The sequence below is a fragment of the Mollisia scopiformis genome (genome assembly GCF_001500285.1).
Source record: "Mollisia scopiformis unplaced genomic scaffold LY89scaffold_41, whole genome shotgun sequence".
NCBI lineage: Eukaryota > Fungi > Ascomycota > Leotiomycetes > Helotiales > Mollisiaceae > Mollisia > Mollisia scopiformis.
The window spans coordinates 224173-244278 of record NW_017263621.1 but is presented as its reverse complement, the minus strand read 5'-3'; the positions used below and the strand labels follow the sequence as shown (position 1 = coordinate 244278).

Sequence of the window (20106 nt, the reverse complement as noted above, 5' to 3'; positions counted from 1 at the left end):
AGCCCCTGTTTGGAAGGAACAGCGCCCATTGGACGTTTCCAAGCCCCCTGATTTTATCTGCATCATGCGAATGGCTCCACTGTTCAAATATTGGTCGGCAGGCTAGATTCTGAGTAATTACCTCGGAATAGTGCTCGAAACTAATTGGTTTGACTTGCGGAGCAGGTTTCGAAACCATAGTCCGTTTGTGCCAGATCGGTGGATAGATGCCGGATACCGCACTAAACAGATGGAACATCTCTTCCCCACGGGGATTGCTAGGATCCATTTGCGATGTTGTGGGGTAACCATGTAGATCGATATTGTACCTATAAGTAATACTGTGCTCCCACAAACTCTAAGTCCAGATAGCTTCAGCACCTAGGCTAGCCTTGGAACACTAGAATCTACTTTCAAACACTATTGGACTCTCATTTTCTCTCCAGTGACGTTGCACCAAGATGTCCAACCGTGTTGACGTCCACCACCACTTCGTACCTCAATTCTACCGCGATGGTGAACATCCTTCTCAACACACACCTTTCCAAGATGAACTAACACCTGAAATAGCGGTCGTCGGGGCTGGTGGAGACCCATCCGGATGGGAGATTCCTCAATGGTCCAAAGAAGGTGACGAAGCTTTCATGAAGAAAAACGAAATCACCACCACAATCCTCTCCTTGACTGCCCCAGGAGCATGTATCCTCAAAGGCTCCGCATCAGCCAAGCTCGCCCGCGACGCCAACGAGTACGCCGCCAAGATGCGAGACGAAAACCCCGCTCGCTGGGGCTTCCTCGCTGCCCTACCTTCTCTACTCGACAAAGAGCTCGCCTTAGCAGAACTATCACACGCCCTGGACGAGCTCAAAGCCGACGGCGTCACACTCTTCACTCGTTATGGACCAGATAACCATTATCTCGGCCATCCGGATTTCAAGTATATCTGGGAAGAACTTTCTCGCCGAGGCACCGTTGTGCTAGTCCACCCAACTCATCCTGTTGACACGAATCTGATCAGCAAACTGCTTCCTCAGCCCGTCATCGACTACCCTTTCGAAACTACTCGCACGGCTGTGGATCTCATTGTCTCCAAAACGGTGCGCAACTACCCAAACATCAAGATCATCCTCTCACACGCGGGCGGGACCCTTCCGTACCTGGTGGGTAGACCGGCTACGGTCCTGCCATATCTGTCTAAAGACCATGTGACTGAAGATATGTTTGAGGATGCGAGGAACTTCTATTATGATACTGCGGTCGCGGGAAGCGAGAATGTTCTTACCGTGTTAGAGAAATTTGCGAAGCCGGGCCATGTGTTGTATGGGAGTGATTATCCATATGCGGGACCGGGCATCATCGGCTATCACACGGATGGGTTGGATAAGTTTGCATTCAAGGATGGGAATATGTTGAAGGGGATCAACCACGAAGCGGCGTTTGAGCTGTGGCCGAGATTGAAGCAGTTCCAGAAGTAGATGGGCATCCTTGATATGTTTCTCTGGTGTGATGTTGCTGTCTACGTAGCACATATGAAATGATCCTTGATATTCTCAGTAATTTTCCGGTCCTTAATTTGAATGTCTTACAGTGACGTTCGAATGCCATTATCAGTTACCTTCGGGTGATTAGTAGTGCACCCATGAGATAAATTCCAAAAGGAGGGGGGAAGGCTACTTAACATCTACATCACGAAACCAAAAATTAGACCAATATAATTTCTTACAAATCTTAACTTGCAATTTTGATTAACTCTAAATATGTACACTCGTATATTTGTATAGGCTCGTGTCTAAATTCTCAGGCATTTTTCATTGTTAATTGGTTAGGCAAATTACTTATTAACAACTATTCTTCTAGCTAAACAGACTCCCATGATAGTATCGGCTTTACAACCGTCCCCGCTTTGAGGTCCACCAAGGCTTGGTCAAGCCCATTAACGGAGTACAAGTGTGAAAGCTTTTCAATTGGAAACAGTCCTTTCCGGTGTAAATCCACAAGCTCAGGAATCACCTAAACATTGTCAGTAATTGCTACGTCGCGAAAGCATTCAAATGGGAGAACTTGCCTGAACAGGATTCGATGCTGCTTCAATCACGCCGATAATGCGTTTACACGAAAGGAAGAAGTCCAAAGGATCGATTGCGATACTTTGTCCTGGACGCGGCGTTCCAACAAGCGCAAAGGTACCCCCGTGACCGAGAGCACGGATGCCGTCTTCGATCAAAAAACCCAGCCCCGTGGTGTCCAAAATTTGATTGACTCCCTCACTGACGAGATCTTTGATAGCCGCTGATATACTGGTGATTCTACCCGAATTGATGATATCTGAGGCTCCGAGCGAAACGGCTAGATCCAGTTTCGTGTCTAAGATGTCAACTGCTATGACGCGCTGCACTCCCATAGCTTTCGCAGTCATCAAAGCACTTAGGCCTACGGCTCCCATGCCCAAGATAGCAAATGTCGTCTCCTGTTTTGGACGCAAAACCCTCATTACGGTCCCAGCCCCGGTGTAGTAGCCACAACCCATCGGTGCCATGATTGCAAATTCCTCGCTACTCAGCTCACACTTTAAAATCGAAGTTTCCGACACGACAGCCAACTTGCTGAACGAGGACTGCCCAAAGAACTTGCTCCGGACGGCAGTACCGTCATGTAACCTTGCTGGATTGCTGCCATCTGCGAGCCGAGTGCCAGTGAAGTTGATAGCCGTTATGTGAGGACATGAGCCGTTCTGGCTCTGGGCACAATACGAGCAGTTTCCGCAAGAACTGAAACTTAGCAGAACTTCGTCGCCGACTATCAGAGACTTGTCCTTCACTGAGCGACCAATTCTCCGCACGATACCAGCTCCTTCATGCCCGAGAATTGCGGGATAGTCTCCAACGGGCATGAGACCTTGCTGGACCACGATGTCCTATGTATCTCGTCAATTGGAGTTCTTTTTTGACTGGCGGGAAATTGACAAGGTGACGGACCGTATGACATAGACCTGTATATTTCATCTCAACCAAAACTTCATTGTCACGAACCTCATCTAACGTGACGTCTTGTAGAATGAAAGGTGAACCAGGCTTTTCGACTACCAACGCTCGAGTCGGGATGTTCTTCTCAGGCAGTTCCATCTCTATGTTGAATTTCCTCCGAACAATTGGGGGGCGTGCACTCCTGCGTTAACCACGATTGTTCAGAATCTGGCTCTCGTATCTCTAGTATAGGGAAATAGAACTTCATGCACAAGCGACCCCGCATTGCCACTAACTTGTCTCCTGTGCCGCCATACCAAGTATGTACCGGGTTGTGCTCCCGATGATGTGGGACCCCACGCGCGGAATGAACCCGAAAGTCACAGGGGTCGTTGAGAAATCGAGAGACCATGCATCTAACTGAATGCGGAGGGGTGTCGATTTCCCAATGCACGGTCAGAGACCAGAAAAGTCGAGAAAGATGCATGCCTCACGGGATGGCTCCGAAGCTCGTCCACAGGATCAACGGAAGCGGATGGAAAGGATCGTCATACTTGCCGCGCAGCGCCTCTAAGTCGTACTGGCTTGGTTCGGTATTTATGGACGGTATCGTGAAATATCACGTGCCAGATACGTTGGAGATGACTTCAAAAGAGAGCTTACTATACAAACGGCCAAAGACATCCTCACTTTCTCTGTAGAGACATACAAAAAGCTGCATACATTTGGAGAGCCATTCTCACGTCACAACCGCCGTCTACAACGTGTCCCAAAATTCCCCACGCAAGAACATGTCCGAGAAAGTGGACGTATTGATCTGTGGCAGCGGTTCTGCTGGACTCTGTACAGCAACCTGGCTCGCACGATACGGTGTTCGATGCAAAATCGTTGATTCACGTCTTGGACCGTTGGTGAGTGGTCAAGCGGACGGGGTTCAGTGCCGCACTGTTGAGATCTTTGAAAGTTTCGGTCTGGAGGATCGTTTATTGCGCGACGCCTACCATGTGCTGGAAGTCTGTTTCTGGTCAGCAAACTCTGGTGGGGAAATGGTCCGAACGCGAAGGGTGACAGATACTCCTGAAGGGCTTTCGCATCAACCGCATGTGATACTCAATCAAGCTCGAGTGCACGGGATTCTGATCAACGCTATGCGTGATTTCAACCAGCAAGAGGTTGAATATGGATACACTGTGAAGAGTGTTCAAGTTGATAGCGCCGCTGCTACCGGCCCTGATGCCCACTGTGTGATGGTCGTGGTATCGAAGGGCGGAAAAGATGAGAGAATCGACGCGAAATATGTGCTGGTGAGCATTTGCTGTCTCCAGCCATATGTTACGTAGCTGACACTTCTACACGACAGGGCTGCGACGGTGCTCATAGTACTGTCCGGCGATCGCTTGGAGTCAGCATGATTGGGGATTCAACAGATGCTGTGTGGGGAGTAATGGACGTCTTCCCCCGCACCAATTTTCCCGATATTCGCAAGAAAGTGGTAATACAAACGCCGAAAGGCAGCATGCTCGTCATTCCACGAGAAGGAGGCTCGATGGTTCGATTCTATATCGAATTGGGAAGAGCGGTCGCACCAAAAGAAGTGAAGCTTGATGATTTGCAAGCTACGGCACGTCATATCCTTGCTCCCTTTACATTAGATATCGCTTCGACCTTTTGGTGGTCAGCATATTCCATTGGACAACGACTTGCAGATCAATTCTCCAAGCACAATCGAGTGTTCTTGACTGGAGACGCTTGCCACACTCATTCTCCCAAGGCGGGTCAAGGCATGAATGTTAGCTTACAAGATGGATACAACATCGGGTGGAAGCTCGCTACTATTCTCAAAGGCCACGCCTCTACGGATCTCTTATACACTTATAATCTTGAGCGGGAGAAGGTTGCAGCGACACTCATCGACTTTGATCGAGCTTTCACGAAATCCTTCAGCACAAAGACTCCCGACGACGAGCCATTTGATGAACACTTTGTGAGAGCCAGCATGTATACAGCTGGACTCACAGCTACATATGACGAGTCTCCTATCACAAGCGTGTCTAGGAGCGCACCGCATCTAGCAAGAAATATCACGGTCGGTATGCGTTTTCCAAGCACACTAGTCACACGACGCTGCGACGCGCGAGTAATTCAGCTGGTGAGAGCAATGCCTGCAGACAGCCGGTGGCGCATCGTGCTTTTTGCTGGCAATATCCAAGAAGTGACCCAAGCCAGAAAGTTACAGCAGGTCCGTTTGCCCGTATCCTGCACTGCAGCATACGTGATTTCCCTCGTATATACTGATTTAATGAACCCTCAGCTCGGAGAGTCCTTATTCTCGAGAACGGGCTTGCTCCACACGTACACGCCAGTTGACGCGGACATAGACAGCTTCATCGAGATTCTCGTCGTTCTGTCAGGCATGCGCCATGAGATTGATGATGTAGAGATACCTTTGTTGTTTTCTCCGGTGACGGGGAAGTGGGGTATGTGCGGTCAGTACATATCACATCGTTCGACCTGTCTCTCGCAGTAACAACTGACAAGACCCTGTGCAGACGTTCATAAGATATTTGTTGATGAAATCAATGACTTGGGGCACAGCCCAGCGTACAACTTCTACGGCGTCGATAGAAACGAGGGTGCTGCCGTGATCGTTCGTCCCGACCATTGTAAGTCATTGTCTGGGGCCTTGTTGCTGTCTAGTTTTGAGTTGTTGCTGCTGACCGGCATAGATGTTTCGATGGTGACCGCGAGGGACGACTATGATGGTTTAAAGGGCTTCTTTGATGGCTGGGCGACACCTCAGATGTGATGACTGTGGCTAGCTCTAGGGTAAGATTTGGAACAGATGCTTGTGGATTTTGTTTGATATTCATTCCGCCCCGGTTGATCGACGAAGCAGCGTAAGCTGTCTCAATTGCAAGCAAATATATGTGTATAAATCTCGGTGGAACAGTGAGATAAATATGTAATGCAACACACTGGACAGTCATCCTGCCAGTGTATCATCGTCCACTATAACACCCCATGAAGTCATTTTAAAGCAACACTGCTAATTACCCTACTTTGTACCTTTTAACGAGGTAACGAGTAACGCGGACTTGTAAAATTTTTACTGTCCCGCAGCGATCGCAGGCTCTCATTGGGTGTTCCAAGGTACGGTAAGCGAGCCCTTTACATTAGACATTTTTCTTCCAGCAACTGCACCACCACCCGCATTTATTTGATTAATAAAATGCACGGAACTGCACCACGGAACTGCAAATTGAGACACTAATCTCACATTGCATTGCCCAGTCGTCGCCGCCAGCATCAACATCAGCAGACAGTATATCATTCTTATTTTCTTCCTTCGTCGTCGATAGCATCACCCATCTACCCATCAACTCATTTTGAGCAAGATGAACGCGTCGACACCCATACCCACACCCACACCCACACCGCGTCAAAGAGACGTCCTAAGGTCGCACTTGCTTGCGTTACCTGTAGGTCACGAAAGATTCGGTGCGATGGCCGCATGCCAACTTGCACCAATTGCCAACGGAGGGAAGATCTGGAAACACCCTGTACCTACACCACCCAAACTTCCAGTTCGAAGTCGAGTGAAAGAGAGTACGTATGATTTCTCCCATCGACAATGAGAGGCGTGACGAGAGGCTCATTCTTCTTACTACATTACCAGGTACATACACCATCTTCAGGAGCGGATTCGTCAGCTCGAGAGCGATCGTGGAGAAGAGAAGGCTGCTTTGTCCAGTCTGGCAAGAAATCACGTCGAAGCTCCACCTCCACCTCCGCCCTCAGCAGAAGGCTTGGGCGGTGGAGCGACCCCCGGCGGACCAGGATCATCATCGTTTCACGGGCAGCTTGGGTCTGTGCCATCTACTTTAGAATATTCTTTCGTACTGGCAAATCTATCTTCGGCCGAAGACCAGTCGCAGTTACCTCATGACCGGGATCCAGAAGAGCAAAAAGTTCCCAGTTATTCATCACCTGACCAGGAGGAAGGTGGTGACACCCCAGTGAGTGCGATGGGCGCAGCGTCACATATTTCCGATCGAGTAACGACCGCTCAAGAACTGTTCTACGGGAATTCATCCGCAGTTTCATTTCAGCATGAAGTCCAAGAAACTCTTCGTCGTCCCAGCGGCGGCGAAGCAAACCTGGTCCGCGCACAGCCATCCAAGGTGCCACAGCGGAAACAGCCATGTCATACTCTGTCCTCGTTACTCGACCAAGTCTCCAGCTCCAAGTTAGATGCCCTCACTCTGCCACCTCGCCCATTTGCGGATCATTTGATAGATCTGTACTGGAACAGAGTCCATTGTCTTTACCCTTTTGTGCACAAACCGACCTTCCTTAAAGCTTATGAGCAGCTATGGGTTCGCGAGAGCGCCGTTGAGAATGAAAATGACAATTCAAATCCGGCGGTCGGGCTTGGGGGATCAAATTGTGGGCCATCCACTTTTTACTGTGCTCTGAATGGTATTTTTGCGCTGGCCTGTCAATTCTCGGACTTGCCTTCGGACGAAAGAGAGTCGCTCGCGGATACATTTTTTCGCCGTGCCAAACACTTTCTACATATCGACATTTTGGATGAGGGAGACTTAGCGCTCGTCCAGACTCTTCTGATTATGGCACAGTATCTCCAAAGCACACATTACCCAGATCGGTGCTGGAATATTGTTGGGTTGGCTTGCCGGGTCGCACAAGGGATTGGGTTGTATCTGGATGATTCTACGAAGAACAGGGCTACTCTTGAGATAGAAATGAGGCGACGCTCATGGTATGGTTGCGTGACGCTTGATACGTGAGTTTCGGGTATTCCTCAAGAATACTGCCCTTTGGTATCTGACGCAAGGCTGAATTTATCTTGCAGAGTCGTCAGCATGACCCTCGGTAGACCGCCGATCACCTCTGGACAATCTGACGTACCTTTGCCTCTAGCCGTTAATGACGATTCTCTTGACTCGGTATCCGTGGCAACATCCCTAAGCAACATCCAGCCACCACTCCTTGTATTTTTCGGGGAAACAATCAAACTCTACAAAATACTTTCTGAGATCTTGACTGGCGTCTATAAACTTTGGAGTCGTTTGGGTGGGCGAAATCAAATTGGTCAACATCTGAGGGACAACGCTTTTGACACGATAATCAAGCTAGATTATGCATTATCAGATTTCGAATCAAACATACCGAATGAACTCCATTGGACGCGCCGAAATCGTACACATGGGACATCGGAGATGGTCGACAGGCAGGTTAACGTCCTTCATGCAAGGTCAGCCCGCTCTTTCAAGCCCTATGTTTCTTTTGGTTATGTTTAATCCGAGAATATAGATTCATACATCTCAAACTGCTTCTATACCGCCCTATATTCAATCAATTATGTCTCGAATCAAAGCTCGAGGGTTTAACTAGGACATCTGGCGAATGTGAATCTCATGACAAGGCGACCAGTATGCTCTACTCCCACTTCGCTCCACGCTGTGCGGCCGAGTGTGTAGGAGCTGCTGGACAGTTGATCGATATCATCGATCGTGCCTCGCAAACCAGTGCTACTGGCGCCTGGTGGTACAATGTATTCTGTAAGTAAGATCTAATCGATACCATGAGAATCCTCCTAACCAGACTATCACTCTTCTTAGATTTGTTCTCGTCAGCAATGGTCCTTGTGTTGGCAGAACTTTGTCCCACCATTCTCGACCCTGGAAAAGCCATCAGCGTTCGACATTCCTGGGATCAATGCCAGAGAGCTTTGAGAAGAATGAGTCTGCATAATGATGCAGCGAAACAATGTGCCAAAACACTATGCAGCATGCGCCAGCAAATGTGTGCAAGCTCAAACAGTAGGTTTCCTATTCAATTTTGAGATCCTCGTGTCACTAATGATACCACAGCTCAAAAATCGGCATGGGATTCAGCCATGAATAATCCACAAAAGTCAGATCCTCATCCTGGAATCATCGATACCAGCGGACACATTGCTGAACAGACGATCCTCTACAAAACAGGCGACGGTCAAGGCTCTGTGGATAATGAATTCTTGTTCACGGATATGCAAGTCAGAGATATGCTGTCTCAGAGTACAGGATTGCAACCTCCATGGAATCTAGATGATATTGGCTGGGGAAATATGCTTACTCAAAATTATTGAGTGTTGACAATCCAGCCAGAAACATCAACCTCAGAGATGGTACACTTGGTTTGTCTTTCAACCATAGCAGTGAACAAGTCACAGCCATCCGGTACCCAGTTGGTGACAAGATACAAAGTCGTGCCATCCTCTCCACCCAATGTGCATGCCGTTGCATGTCCATTGACCTCAATCTGATGAGTAATCTCGCCTTTCGCATTCTTGCGAATGAACCTCTCATACCCAAGCATACTCAACCACATCCCATCTTCATCATCCATGCAAATCCCATCGACTCCGCAAAATCTCCCGGACTCCTTCCCGCTTACTGACGCATAGTCATGCGTGTCCCAAATCTTGCGCCTATTGCTGAGTTTCCCCGATTTCTCAATATCGAACTGGTCCAAGCAGTATGCAAAGGTCTCCGAGATGAAGAGCGATGTGCCCTCACGATTGATGGCCACACCATTCGGGAATACGAGACCCTCGGCCGCAACGCTGACACTCCGGTCGCTATCAACGACGAGGAGCCGGCCCGGACAGGGGTTCTCACCATGCAGCACTCGAGCACCGGTATCATCGATGAAGATGCGGCCGTGGGCATCGATCACCATATCGCCGCAGTAACCAGTCATGAATGAAGACAGATCAGCGTATTGTTCCGAAGTGCCGTCGTGATAGCGGTGCAGCTTGGCGTCGAACATGGAGCTGTAAATGAGGGAGCCGTCTGGTAAGAAGCACATGCCATTTGGCTGGCCTTCGACTTCTAGGAGGACGCGTTTGTGTCCGGAGGCGTCGATAGTGTAGATCTTTTGTCCTATCATGTCTGAAACGTATAGTTTGCCGTCGTACCAGCGAGGGCTTTCTCCGAAGAAGAGTCCATCGGCTACTGTTTTGATAGAGGTGGCTGGGAGAACTGGAGGCGGCTTTGTTGTGCTCATGTTGATGTAAATTCTGTGAGTATCAAACCCTTTTGGGCTCAGAGCTGAAGACGGATGGGGGAAGTCTATGTTTAAATTGTGCATCCAAGGCGCGAAGCAATTCTTCTGGTCGTATTGGTCGGCGCCACACTGTCGGGATAGCTCCGAGAGTCTTCGACCATGGACCTGGGAATCGCGGGGAAGTGGGACACCGCTGAGCTGTGGGGTACATGTCTTAGACCACATGACTTCATCTTGGGAGAGGGCAGGCTCGGGTGCACCTTCCGGTGGCAAAATCTACGTTTTGAGAAAGCAGCAGATAGCAGTGGTTGATACGTGTACGATACCTGCTGAATCTTGCTTTGAAGCAAATATATAGTACATCAAATTTATTCAGGGACTGTTGACATTCGTCCATATCAAGTAGGCAGTGCTGGCTTTCATGATATAGTCTCCTTGCATGTAGTACATAGTCTACACAAAACAGTGTATATCTCAACCATACTTATTGAGCTGTATACCCTCCATCAACCGCTAATGAAACGCCTGTAACCCAACTCGCATCATCACTTGCGAGAAAAACCGCCACACTAGCTATATCCTCCGGAGTCCCAAACCCTTTCAGAGGATGCATAGCCGATACTTTCTGGAATAGGTCTTTATCCAAACCCTCAATCATGGCACTATGTGTATCTTTGAAATCGAATCAGATCAGCATCCCCACATCCGCATCATTTGGAATTCCAATGAACATGAACTTACAGCCCGGGCAAATGGTATTACAATGAATACGATACTTCGCAAAATCCAACGCAGCAGTCCGCGTCAGATTCACAACACCGCCCTTCGCAGACGAGTACGAACTCGTCCCATACCATCCCACCATCCCCAGAATCGAAGCCGTGTTAATGATCCAGCCTCTATCCCCGCCGCTGGCACGGGGTTCTTGCTTAATCATCTGTGCACCCGCGTACTTGCAACCCAAGAACACACCTCGCAAATTGACTCGCAGCGTTGCGTCGAATTGCTCATCTGGCGTCTCCCAAATCCCTAGGGGCCGCGGTGCTTTCGTCTCAAATGCGATACCTGCATTATTACACATTCTGTCCGGATCCTTAGCTACTTATTTCTCAGTCATAATTGAGGAATGGGAATGGGAATGCTGAGTAATGGTACCGTTTGTACTCACACATCAACTCTGCCATATTCCTCCACAGCTGCTTGCACCATATCTTGCACACTCTGAGAGTCACCGACATCGACCTGGACCGCGATGCTCCGGCCCCCATTTTCCTCGTTGATCAGTTCATGTGTTGCCTTTTGTGCTTCGTCGTCGTGACTTGGTTGTGCAAGTGGCAGTAGTCTTAAATCAGCGCAGACGACATGAGCGCCCTCTCTCGCATATCGCAGCGAGATTGCGCGGCCGAGTCCGGATGAGGCACCTGTCACGATGGCAACTTTGTCTTTGAGTCTTTTAGTTAGGGATGTATGGGCCCATCGTCTGCTGGAACATGCTCTGCTCTTGCTGGTAGCCCAGGGAGGATTACGTTTTGGCGAACAGCGTGGCAAGTGATGCATCATAATAGGGACTAACATGTTAAGGGTAAACCCGATTAACCAAGAACATTTGGATAGAGAAAGTTGGGAGATTTCGCAGACCTGTCCTGTCCTGAGCTGCCAGCAAGCAGCTCTCACATGAACTTAGCTAAGGTCTGGGAGATCGACCTGACCTTGTCGGGATGCACCCGCTACTTTGCAGGGGCTGGAATTCTTTAGCGAGAAGACTCGGAATTCACCCGAAGTACGGAGTAACAGATTGGGACTCCAATTCCCAACGGGTATCCAAATCGGCTCCGGCAGGGACCCTTGTAAGTTTGACATGGGAGCGAGAACGGATACCATCACGATATCTTGAAAGGTTCGAAGAGGTGGGTTGAGGCTAAATTATCGTTCATATAAGGCTTAGCGTGGGATTCGGATTCAATTCCACGTAAAATCCGTGCAAGACTAGCCAGAACAGATGCCCTGCTTTGCCGACTTCTCCAGGAAACTATAACCGGATTTACAAGGGAGCCAAAGCGGGCCCCCAGGGAGCCAAAACGAACCCCTCCCTATAGTGCTCAGGTTGCTCAGGTTGCTCAGGCAAGACTCAGGAATGCTCACCCTCGGCTTAGGTTAAGCGGCGACTGCTCAGGTCCAAAGACGGAATTGGACTTTGGTGGGACGAATTGTCGTCTGAGGTTATAATGGTAATTCCGCCCGAGACTTCTGTACCATGCTAACCCATTCCGAACGAAGAAACTTCCTTGCAGCCAGAAAATAACTCACCATTCGTCTTGGGGTTGGGAACGTAAGCCATTTGCGATCAGATTCAATGTACAAAAAAATTCCATTCAAAACTATCAGGACCAAAGAATGGTATATATCTGACATGAAGTCGGAAGTATCGGTGCTAAGACGATAGCCCCGAACTTTAGTGTTCTCCGCAATATGCAGGTGATCTCAGACTCTCCCGCTATCACATATTTCGCTTGTTTGCTGGACCCCTATTTTCATACCCTCATCAAACGAATCGCTCGAATGCAGGTATCTGCTCGCTTAAAATTCGAGGGGGTTTGACACTGAATAATCGCTACTCTTGGAGAATGACCACCAATGTTCGGCAGCTTGTAACGAGTACCGCCAAACAACACTCCCCGTAGTCAATAAACTTCAGGTGAATACTCCCAAATAAATAGATTTTAGAGTTCAGATCTTTGAATTCTCAAAAACCAGTGCAAAGATGCCTGGCACACACATTCCCATAGCTCATCCTCCTATCATCCTTTCGAACTCCTATCTCTATCCTGTATAAACATAAGCTCCAAATAACGTCCAGATATGCACATGATAATCGTACAAGCATTACAAAATCAAGAGGCTTAGTAGCCCAACAGACAAAATCTAGCAACTCAAACCTCTTCATTGAGGACTTTCGGCTTCCTCAGGAACCCCCAATCCGCCCGCCACAACCCCCTCATACCAAAACCCGGATTAAACTTGATAACATTAATAGGCTGGTCACCTTCATCTCTCGTGCCGACATCGAAGCCAATGTGCCGTTTGCCGTCTTTGCCAAGGTATAATCCAAAATGATACATTTTCTTCGTCAGACAAATTCTGTATTTCATATGAACTCTCTCATCATCCTTTTCTTGAGGCGAGAATATAGGCTTTCCGTCTGTTCCTAGATCATCAACTAGTTTGCTATTGTAGCAGTAGCTCAAAACGTCGGCGATTGTCCGAACACTGCGAGGGAGTCGGTAGCTGGGCGGTGGTCGGACAACAGGTAAGCAGATGAGATATAAAATGAGGAAGGAGAAGCATGCCCAGAAATTGATGGGCTCAATAGAAATCGAGTAACCGTAGTCTGTGGGAGTGCTGATGAAGACACCGGTAGCGATGATGGGAGGAGCGGTCGAGATCAAGGCCAAAGCAGAAAACATAGCGACTCGCCAGTGGCATCTCATCAAAGCCTTGAATGTAACGAAAACTGGTGTGTAGGAAGTGTAATCAAGTAAAATGCTCGATTTCGCGTCAGCACCTTTGTCCATTCTTGAAAATGGTTCTGTCCATCTATAGAACACATCCGCTCGAATCCAGAGAGCGCTGAAAAGTGTCGTGAAGAAGACTGGCAGAAATCGATATTTGAACCCCTCTGCCCAGTTGTCAATTATCTCGATTGGTTGGCTCGTCTTATCGAGGACCCAAGTGGAAAATACAGAGTTGAAAGCATGTTGAATCCGTTTTTCGATAAGTCCAGTGATGATGAGAGCGAGGACAGTAATAATAACTGCAGCATATGTCATAAGGAGGGCATCATTGAGTAAAAATGGGGCGCTGAAGTAACGATATCTTTCTGGGTCGATGACTCTCTGATAGTTGTAATCAAGGGGGATCACTGTGGCAATGGGTGTCAATGAATGCTCCGCATATGGACGGAGATGGACGATGATACCTTTATCATTGTTACCAATGGTGTACTGTTGCAGATTACTTTGCTTGATTCTTCGAAGTTGATTCTCATCATGAAATGCGTTGGCCCTATCTTCCGTACCTAACCGAAGCATCAGCCAAATGTGCGAAATTCTCAAGAGCGGGACATACCTTGCTCTGGCGGAATACAGGCAAGACCATGCCATATCTCCTGGGTCTGCTTGTGTTCCCAGTAGCCTAGCTTAATTTCACCATACCATGGACTGCGCTTCTTGAGTTGTCTAGTGCATTCCTTCGACAGTGCAAATTCGAGACCTTGGAAAATATTCAGGACGTTTGAGCCCTGCACAAGCGCCAGCTGATCGGCAATGGCAGCTGGGTCCCACTTTAAACCAGTGTCTTGATTATACAGAGTCCACATGACCGCGAGTGTGACCAATATCAGGGTAGCATAGATGGCGATCAATGTGTACCCTACTGGACGAACAACAATTACCGTCCAGCCTGTATCATCGCTAACGATCTGTATGAAAACTGCCTTTAGGGGTACAATTACGATCATAATGATGAATTGAATGACGAGACATCCAAACAACATCCAATGCCCACTCGCAGCCACACTTGTGAGATCAATGGGCTCAAAGATTGTGTGAGCATAATCGTTCTGTAGAATTCGTTGAAGTCTGTGTGGGCTGTGATGGTGTCCCTCATACTCAGCTGCCAGCGATATATAAGGCGTCATCCTTGCAAGAGTCGTGATGATCATCCTCCACCAGATCGTGGTAAGAGTTCCTATTGCGGGAGGGACGTATCGATAAGCCACGTGGTTCCGAGTCTTGCTGATATGGAAGGCGTTTCCCCCTTTGGATCGTGCGAATATGATTATAGCGACAATGCCTCCGATACAGGCAAGAAAAACGACGGTAGTAACCGTGAGAAACCAAGTTTCTATGGTGAATGGCTTGTAATTGAGGGGTGGATATCCACGAGCAATAGCAGCGGCAGTAGATAGGTAATTGTACTGGAAGTCTGCAGGACATTAGCGGGAGACAGCAAATTGAAATGTGAAATATACCATCAATAGAAAGGTGCTGCTCTCCAAGGCATCTTATGTCTTCAGAGCTTGACAACAAACGTCTCTGTTCGTCGCGACCGTCTTCAAGTTCCCCACTTGCAGATGAACGAGCAGCGGCGTCGCTAATATCTCCATCTTGAATTCCATCCGTCTGCTTGCGCCCTGATGTGTCCTGATCCGACGAGACCTTGATCGATGGAACTAGTGGAGGTCGCGTTGGCGGCAGCGAAGTCGCAGATTGAAAGACTTGAGGAATCGGAGGTCGATTCTGTATATTGCGAAAGGCGCCTCGAGTTCTCGGGTTACGGGAGCTTTCTGAGCCATCACCATAATAGTGACGGCCCGTACGGACCGTAAGTTCTATATCTGAAGAGGTGGTTGAGCCATCCCGATGTTGACTGCTAAGCCTAGTATATTGAGTTGCAGAACGAGGTACTTCGTGTCGCGGTGGAGGGGTCATTGCTTCGAACTCCGTGACTAAGACACCGTCAGTTGCCACCCCATGGTCACCTACTAAGGTGAGTACATACATGCGGCAGCAACTTCCCCAATGAGTGAGGCATACAGGAGGAATATGAGAGTACTCTCTGAACGGCGACTAAGATGATGTGAGTTAATGCAATGCGAAAGAAAGAAAGATGCGAGAGCTCGAGAAGTATTCGGCCATCCCTCGAGCTACCAAAAGGGCATTCAGGGCAGAAGGCTAGCCAGTGACAACAAGAGCGCATTCGACCGGATCATCAGGGCAAGGCACTAATAAGGCACTGGCCCGTTCCATTGCCCGATCTAGACACCGAAAGAAGAAGATACGATAGGATGAGTTTATTCCAGTGAGTGTGTAAACCATGCAGGGTGTGGGTTGTGGCGTCGAAGGCCCTTTTCGACAGCATACTCGTGGAGGCTCTGCAGACAAGCATCCTTGTTCCTTGGTTGGTTAAGTTGCACAGAACAAGCCACATTTGTTGCACAGTCGTGCGCTCACTGAATCTTCGTCTGGAGGCTGGCGTGAGTTCGTGGATATCGCTAGGATGCAGGAGCCGATCGTTGTCCCAAGATTCTGGAACATTCACGAAAGCAATCCGGAGGAGCCGAAGGGAATCTTTAATGATCCGTCACACAAGGACTTACTCTACCGCGTGAGGTGGAGAAGGCTGAAACTTGCGAACCTCTGTGGAAACATGTCTATTCGTAGCGTAGAATGCTTGACTGCGCACCGCAGCCTTCTTTCTCAAGACATAGTGACCACTCAACTTGTTAGCTCGCCCCGTTCTATAGTGAGGGTTTTTTTGGGGCAAGGACTTCTCTAAAACAGTCTTGGCGAGTTTTGCAACGAAGGAATGGATGCCGCACGCCAGCTCTTTGAGCCTCAATGATTCGTTGCTCATTAGTTGTCCAAGCAGGTTCCTTTTCTCACTCTGGGTACCGAGAGAATTCCAACGATTCCGACCACCTTCCATTACAACCAAGTGATGCTGGACGATTTGCGCATATGCAATGGTATGATCAGATTCGTGTACGTCCGTGATCGTACAATAGTTCCATTTATACAACAGATCCCGACGATCTGAAAGACCCATACGTATCGTACATCTATTTTTTGGATCCTATCTTCCTCCCCAATCCTCTCTTCTCCGCGTTCTTCGCTTTACGGATCGTCGCCTTTCTCCATGCTGTCCATCGATCCCTTGGCTTGAACTCTCTGACCGTAACCTGCGCTCTCTCGGCCGCTCTTCCAATCTCCCAATTCGACTCTCGATACATATAGCCGGGTCTCAACCTTAAGTTTCTTCCCTCCTCGCCCTTTCTCTCCTTGTTCTTCTTCTGCTTCAGTACCACCCCTGTAGAAGCATCTCCCTCCATTACTAGATCCGTCTGGACAAGCACTTTAGGTTGTTCCCTCTTTTGAGCAACCATATTTAATTTTCGTCTTCGCATGGCGTTTCGGGGTAATGGGAGGACTTGGTCTCGTTCGAATACAACGCCGATGTATTGTCTCTTTGGGTTCTTTTCTGGATCCTTGTAGTATTTCACGTATCCAGATTCCGTCGCATAAATGGTGTGATCTCGACCCATCGCACAATTATCGCCTGGAAACCAATGTGTGCCGCGTTGGCGGAAGATGATGTTGCCTGGGATAACATATTGTTCTATTCAATGTCAATGATGGATTCCCCTAAACAGCTCGAACTGAACACACCTCCAGACTTCTTAGCACCCAATCTCTTTCCAGGTCCATCTTTCGCCTTATTGACGGCTCCTTGTGCTTTGTGAGAAGCATGTCTCACAAATGTGACTCCTGCTCCGTTCATCCTCCGCGAAGATTTTATCGCAAGCTGTGCGAACGCGTCATTGAGGCATGTTGTTTGGGACCCAGATGGTGCTGATCGAGCAATTGAGGTCAGAGCTGCTCTTAATGGCGGCTGTAATCGCGGGAGTAACATGGCGTGTGGTGAAGAAGAGATGGTGTTCCTGTTGATCAAGAAATAAAAGCCTCAGGGATTCGACAATTACTGTGGCCTTGAAGCCTGAGGCATCAACATTGAATTTGGGGACAGTTTGGCCAGAAAGATCACCCCTCGTTTGGATCTTCATCCTTGAGCGAACCTTTCACTCATTGATCTGTTCTGGAATTTTCCCATTCTGCTTGACAGATTACAGGAGTTTGTTCCTTCATTCAAGCTACAACAGCAAATTTGCGAAAGCAATCCATACCGGCGCAAGATGGCACGCATCATCATTTCCCTGCTCTCAGCAGCACTGTTCTTGTTCTCAGTCGCAAACGCACAATTTCAATTCTTTGAGCAGATGTTCAATGGTCAGCAACAGCAGCAGAGACAAGAACCACAGAATGTACCGAGCGATTCCAATTGGTACCAATCGAACTACGAGAATGGTAATTCCCCTTCGTCTCTTCGAACATACCAGCTTTGAAGTTAGAGCTGTCATCTTTTAATTTTGAATTCTTTTAGGTTTGACTCTTGGGATCTGGCGATACTTAGCTAACGATTCTGAACAGCACACTGTTCAAACTACCTCTGCCCGGATACCTTGGCCTGCGTTCACTTTCCACACCATTGCCCTTGCCCGCACCCTATGTACGAGGAGAAGTTCGAATTGGGTGATGGCAAGATGATCTGCGTATCAAAGGGGGGATTCAAGGAGGGTGAGGCGGCGAGAAAAGTCGAGTTGGCAAGGAAAGGGCTGCTATGAGCAAAACGGACATATTGAGGAAACGGATTGTATAACAAGGTCAAGGAGTTCGAGAGCCCCATGGAACATCTGAAGACATCCAGTAGGCAGCGACAAAAGTCGAAAACCAGATTCAAGGATGTTGAGTTGAGGAATAAATTAGAGCAAGGTCATTACATTATCAACATTATCATAACCTCATTACATCTATTTCCCCTACGCCTCACTTCCCAATGTTCTCTCAGGATACAACAGAGCACCAGGCGTTTTAGCACAACTGCTCACGCTTTCACCATTGATACTAGCATTAACGGGAAGGCCCTGACCTCTCTGTACCCTGCCATAAGCATGGTAGTAATACCACATCTCATCGACGATTGTATAACCATTATCCAAAGTCCCATTACCAGCAGCAGTAGCATTGTATCTCGGTCCGGTACATCCAATATACGGTAAAGCACCGAAGCCCTTCGTCAAAGCCGCTTGCATATCACTCAGAGAGAATCTAGTGGTGTTGCTAGGCCTGATACCTGCAGCAGATAACCAGCCGTAGGTTGGGAGGTTAGAATAATATGAAACTGCTGTTTCGAAGAAATCGATAACGTCGGAATGGTTTTGGTACATTGGTCCATAACATGGAAGGTTGAAAGTTGAGTAGCATGTTCCGTGTTTAGAGAACTCATGGCCCCAGAAGTCGCCGTTGGGCCCACCTTGATTAATCCAATACTTGTTCATGTATGCGAGAAGATCAAGCTTTCCAAAGGGAGCGAGGAAAGTTAAGATGCTAGGACCTTTGTACGGTGGAACAGGAGTGCCGCTTGAGGTACCAGTGGTGGTATTTGGAGATGGGAAAGGATCATATTGTCGGCTTTGGAAAAGTTAGTCTGCTTCAGATTGACTGGGGAGTGGGCGTACTTTAAGTCGCAGTACTGTAATGAATTAGCATAGTAAAACATCGAAACGGAAATGAGAAGCTCTGGGACCTGGGAGCCGAGACAGATTGCCAACGAAAGCTCTTGGGACAGATCCCTGCTCCCAGAGTCCTCATATGAGAAAACAATAACTAAGTTAAGGAACTTAACGAACTTGAGTGTATGAACCATTACAGAAGTCAGGCCAAAGTCCATGTAAGGTCCATGTGTTACGTGGTAGCAATTGACCGGAAGACTCAAGACCGGTATAAGTATCCCAGTATTGTGCTAAAGATACGCCCGTTAATTTTTGTAAAAAGATAAACAGATAGCTGATAAAGAACCAAAACTACATAGACAAGTTAACTTACTGCTAAGGACAAGACCTCCAAACGTTTCAGTACAGCATGAATCAGTAACGTTGGGATGAGCATTGGCAGAACATGAGAGGTAATTGGGTTCTGTAATTGAGTTGTTAGGACTGGAAGAGAATTCGGCTTGAGTTGACGTACGAAGTTGGCATGTATGGTTTTGGCTACTTTCGCCATACAGGGAAGCATGAGCTGCTCCAAAGAGCACTGAGCTCACAGTAGTAGCCTTAATGGACAGCATCTTGGTAATATATCAAGACAAAGCAAATTATAAATGAGGAGAAAGCAGAATAAACAGAGCGAAAGGAAGAAAACAGCGCAATCCCAGAGAATTTTATAGCTTCGAAGCTACCTTGCCTGAAGCTCCATCATGACCGCCGGTACACGCCACTCACGATTGGTTTGTGGGATCTAATCATCCCAGACCCAGTCAATTAACCATGCACTTTCATGATATCATAAGCTGCATCCTTCAAGGGCACAGACGAAGTACCTCGAGCTGCAAGCTACCAAGATCTATCCTCCATGCAGAAGGTCGGGAATAACCTAGCGAGCTTGGCAGAGCACGTGTGGCAGATGAGATCAACGAGAGC

The 20106-nt window shown here is 48.1% G+C and overlaps 10 protein-coding genes across 10 annotated transcripts; 4 read left to right on the top strand and 6 right to left on the bottom strand.

Annotated features, from left to right (window-relative positions):
* Positions 1-440: 440 nt before the first annotated feature.
* Positions 441-1459, top strand: LY89DRAFT_790368 (amidohydrolase 2; the record flags this gene model as incomplete). The annotated part of the gene is made up of 2 exons (XM_018223358.1): positions 441-495; positions 550-1459. 2 exons carry the CDS (start codon positions 441-443, stop codon positions 1452-1454), a joined length of 960 nt encoding a protein of 319 aa, XP_018061083.1. The 3' UTR covers positions 1455-1459.
* A 318-nt stretch (positions 1460-1777) lies between these two features.
* On the bottom strand, positions 1778-3292 carry LY89DRAFT_661776 (putative alcohol dehydrogenase). The gene is made up of 3 exons (XM_018212619.1): positions 2955-3292; positions 2045-2893; positions 1778-1989 (listed from the first exon to the last, which is right to left on the bottom strand). The coding sequence occupies exons 1-3, from the start codon at positions 3099-3101 to the stop codon at positions 1837-1839; spliced, it is 1149 nt and encodes a 382-aa protein (XP_018061082.1). The 5' UTR covers positions 3102-3292; the 3' UTR covers positions 1778-1836.
* A 151-nt stretch (positions 3293-3443) lies between these two features.
* On the top strand, positions 3444-5925 carry LY89DRAFT_692336 (putative phenol 2-monooxygenase). The gene is made up of 4 exons (XM_018216518.1): positions 3444-4246; positions 4303-5181; positions 5254-5428; positions 5492-5925. Exons 1-4 carry the CDS (start codon positions 3734-3736, stop codon positions 5746-5748), a joined length of 1824 nt encoding a protein of 607 aa, XP_018061081.1. The 5' UTR covers positions 3444-3733; the 3' UTR covers positions 5749-5925.
* A 438-nt stretch (positions 5926-6363) lies between these two features.
* On the top strand, positions 6364-9253 carry LY89DRAFT_404565 (uncharacterized protein). Its single transcript, XM_018207286.1, has 6 exons — positions 6364-6548; positions 6619-7746; positions 7816-8217; positions 8277-8524; positions 8585-8785; positions 8837-9253. The coding sequence occupies exons 1-6, from the start codon at positions 6454-6456 to the stop codon at positions 9091-9093; spliced, it is 2331 nt and encodes a 776-aa protein (XP_018061080.1). The 5' UTR covers positions 6364-6453; the 3' UTR covers positions 9094-9253.
* LY89DRAFT_567175 (calcium-dependent phosphotriesterase) lies at positions 9111-9896 on the bottom strand (the record flags this gene model as incomplete). The annotated part of the gene is made up of 1 exon (XM_018208550.1): positions 9111-9896. A coding segment is annotated over one exon (786 nt), but the record flags the coding sequence as incomplete, so codon positions are not given.
* Positions 9897-10379: 483 nt separating this feature from the next.
* On the bottom strand, positions 10380-11270 carry LY89DRAFT_692332 (NAD(P)-binding protein). Its single transcript, XM_018216517.1, has 2 exons — positions 10755-11270; positions 10380-10685 (listed from the first exon to the last, which is right to left on the bottom strand). The coding sequence occupies exons 1-2, from the start codon at positions 11092-11094 to the stop codon at positions 10498-10500; spliced, it is 528 nt and encodes a 175-aa protein (XP_018061078.1). The 5' UTR covers positions 11095-11270; the 3' UTR covers positions 10380-10497.
* Positions 11271-12584: 1314 nt separating this feature from the next.
* On the bottom strand, positions 12585-15519 carry LY89DRAFT_692331 (uncharacterized protein). The gene is made up of 4 exons (XM_018216516.1): positions 15043-15519; positions 14139-14996; positions 13990-14088; positions 12585-13932 (listed from the first exon to the last, which is right to left on the bottom strand). Exons 1-4 carry the CDS (start codon positions 15500-15502, stop codon positions 12944-12946), a joined length of 2406 nt encoding a protein of 801 aa, XP_018061077.1. The 5' UTR covers positions 15503-15519; the 3' UTR covers positions 12585-12943.
* Positions 15520-16242: 723 nt separating this feature from the next.
* On the bottom strand, positions 16243-17505 carry LY89DRAFT_790362 (ribosomal protein L27). The gene is made up of 2 exons (XM_018223357.1): positions 17240-17505; positions 16243-17189 (listed from the first exon to the last, which is right to left on the bottom strand). The coding sequence occupies exons 1-2, from the start codon at positions 17481-17483 to the stop codon at positions 16633-16635; spliced, it is 801 nt and encodes a 266-aa protein (XP_018061076.1). The 5' UTR covers positions 17484-17505; the 3' UTR covers positions 16243-16632.
* A 258-nt stretch (positions 17506-17763) lies between these two features.
* On the top strand, positions 17764-18252 carry LY89DRAFT_602844 (uncharacterized protein; the record flags this gene model as incomplete). The annotated part of the gene is made up of 2 exons (XM_018210271.1): positions 17764-17935; positions 18059-18252. 2 exons carry the CDS (start codon positions 17764-17766, stop codon positions 18250-18252), a joined length of 366 nt encoding a protein of 121 aa, XP_018061075.1.
* Positions 18253-18447: 195 nt separating this feature from the next.
* On the bottom strand, positions 18448-19754 carry LY89DRAFT_743631 (ribonuclease T2; the record flags this gene model as incomplete). The annotated part of the gene is made up of 5 exons (XM_018220964.1): positions 18448-19099; positions 19147-19160; positions 19318-19430; positions 19514-19603; positions 19655-19754. 5 exons carry the CDS (start codon positions 19752-19754, stop codon positions 18448-18450), a joined length of 969 nt encoding a protein of 322 aa, XP_018061074.1.
* Between the last annotated feature and the right edge of the window lie 352 nt (positions 19755-20106).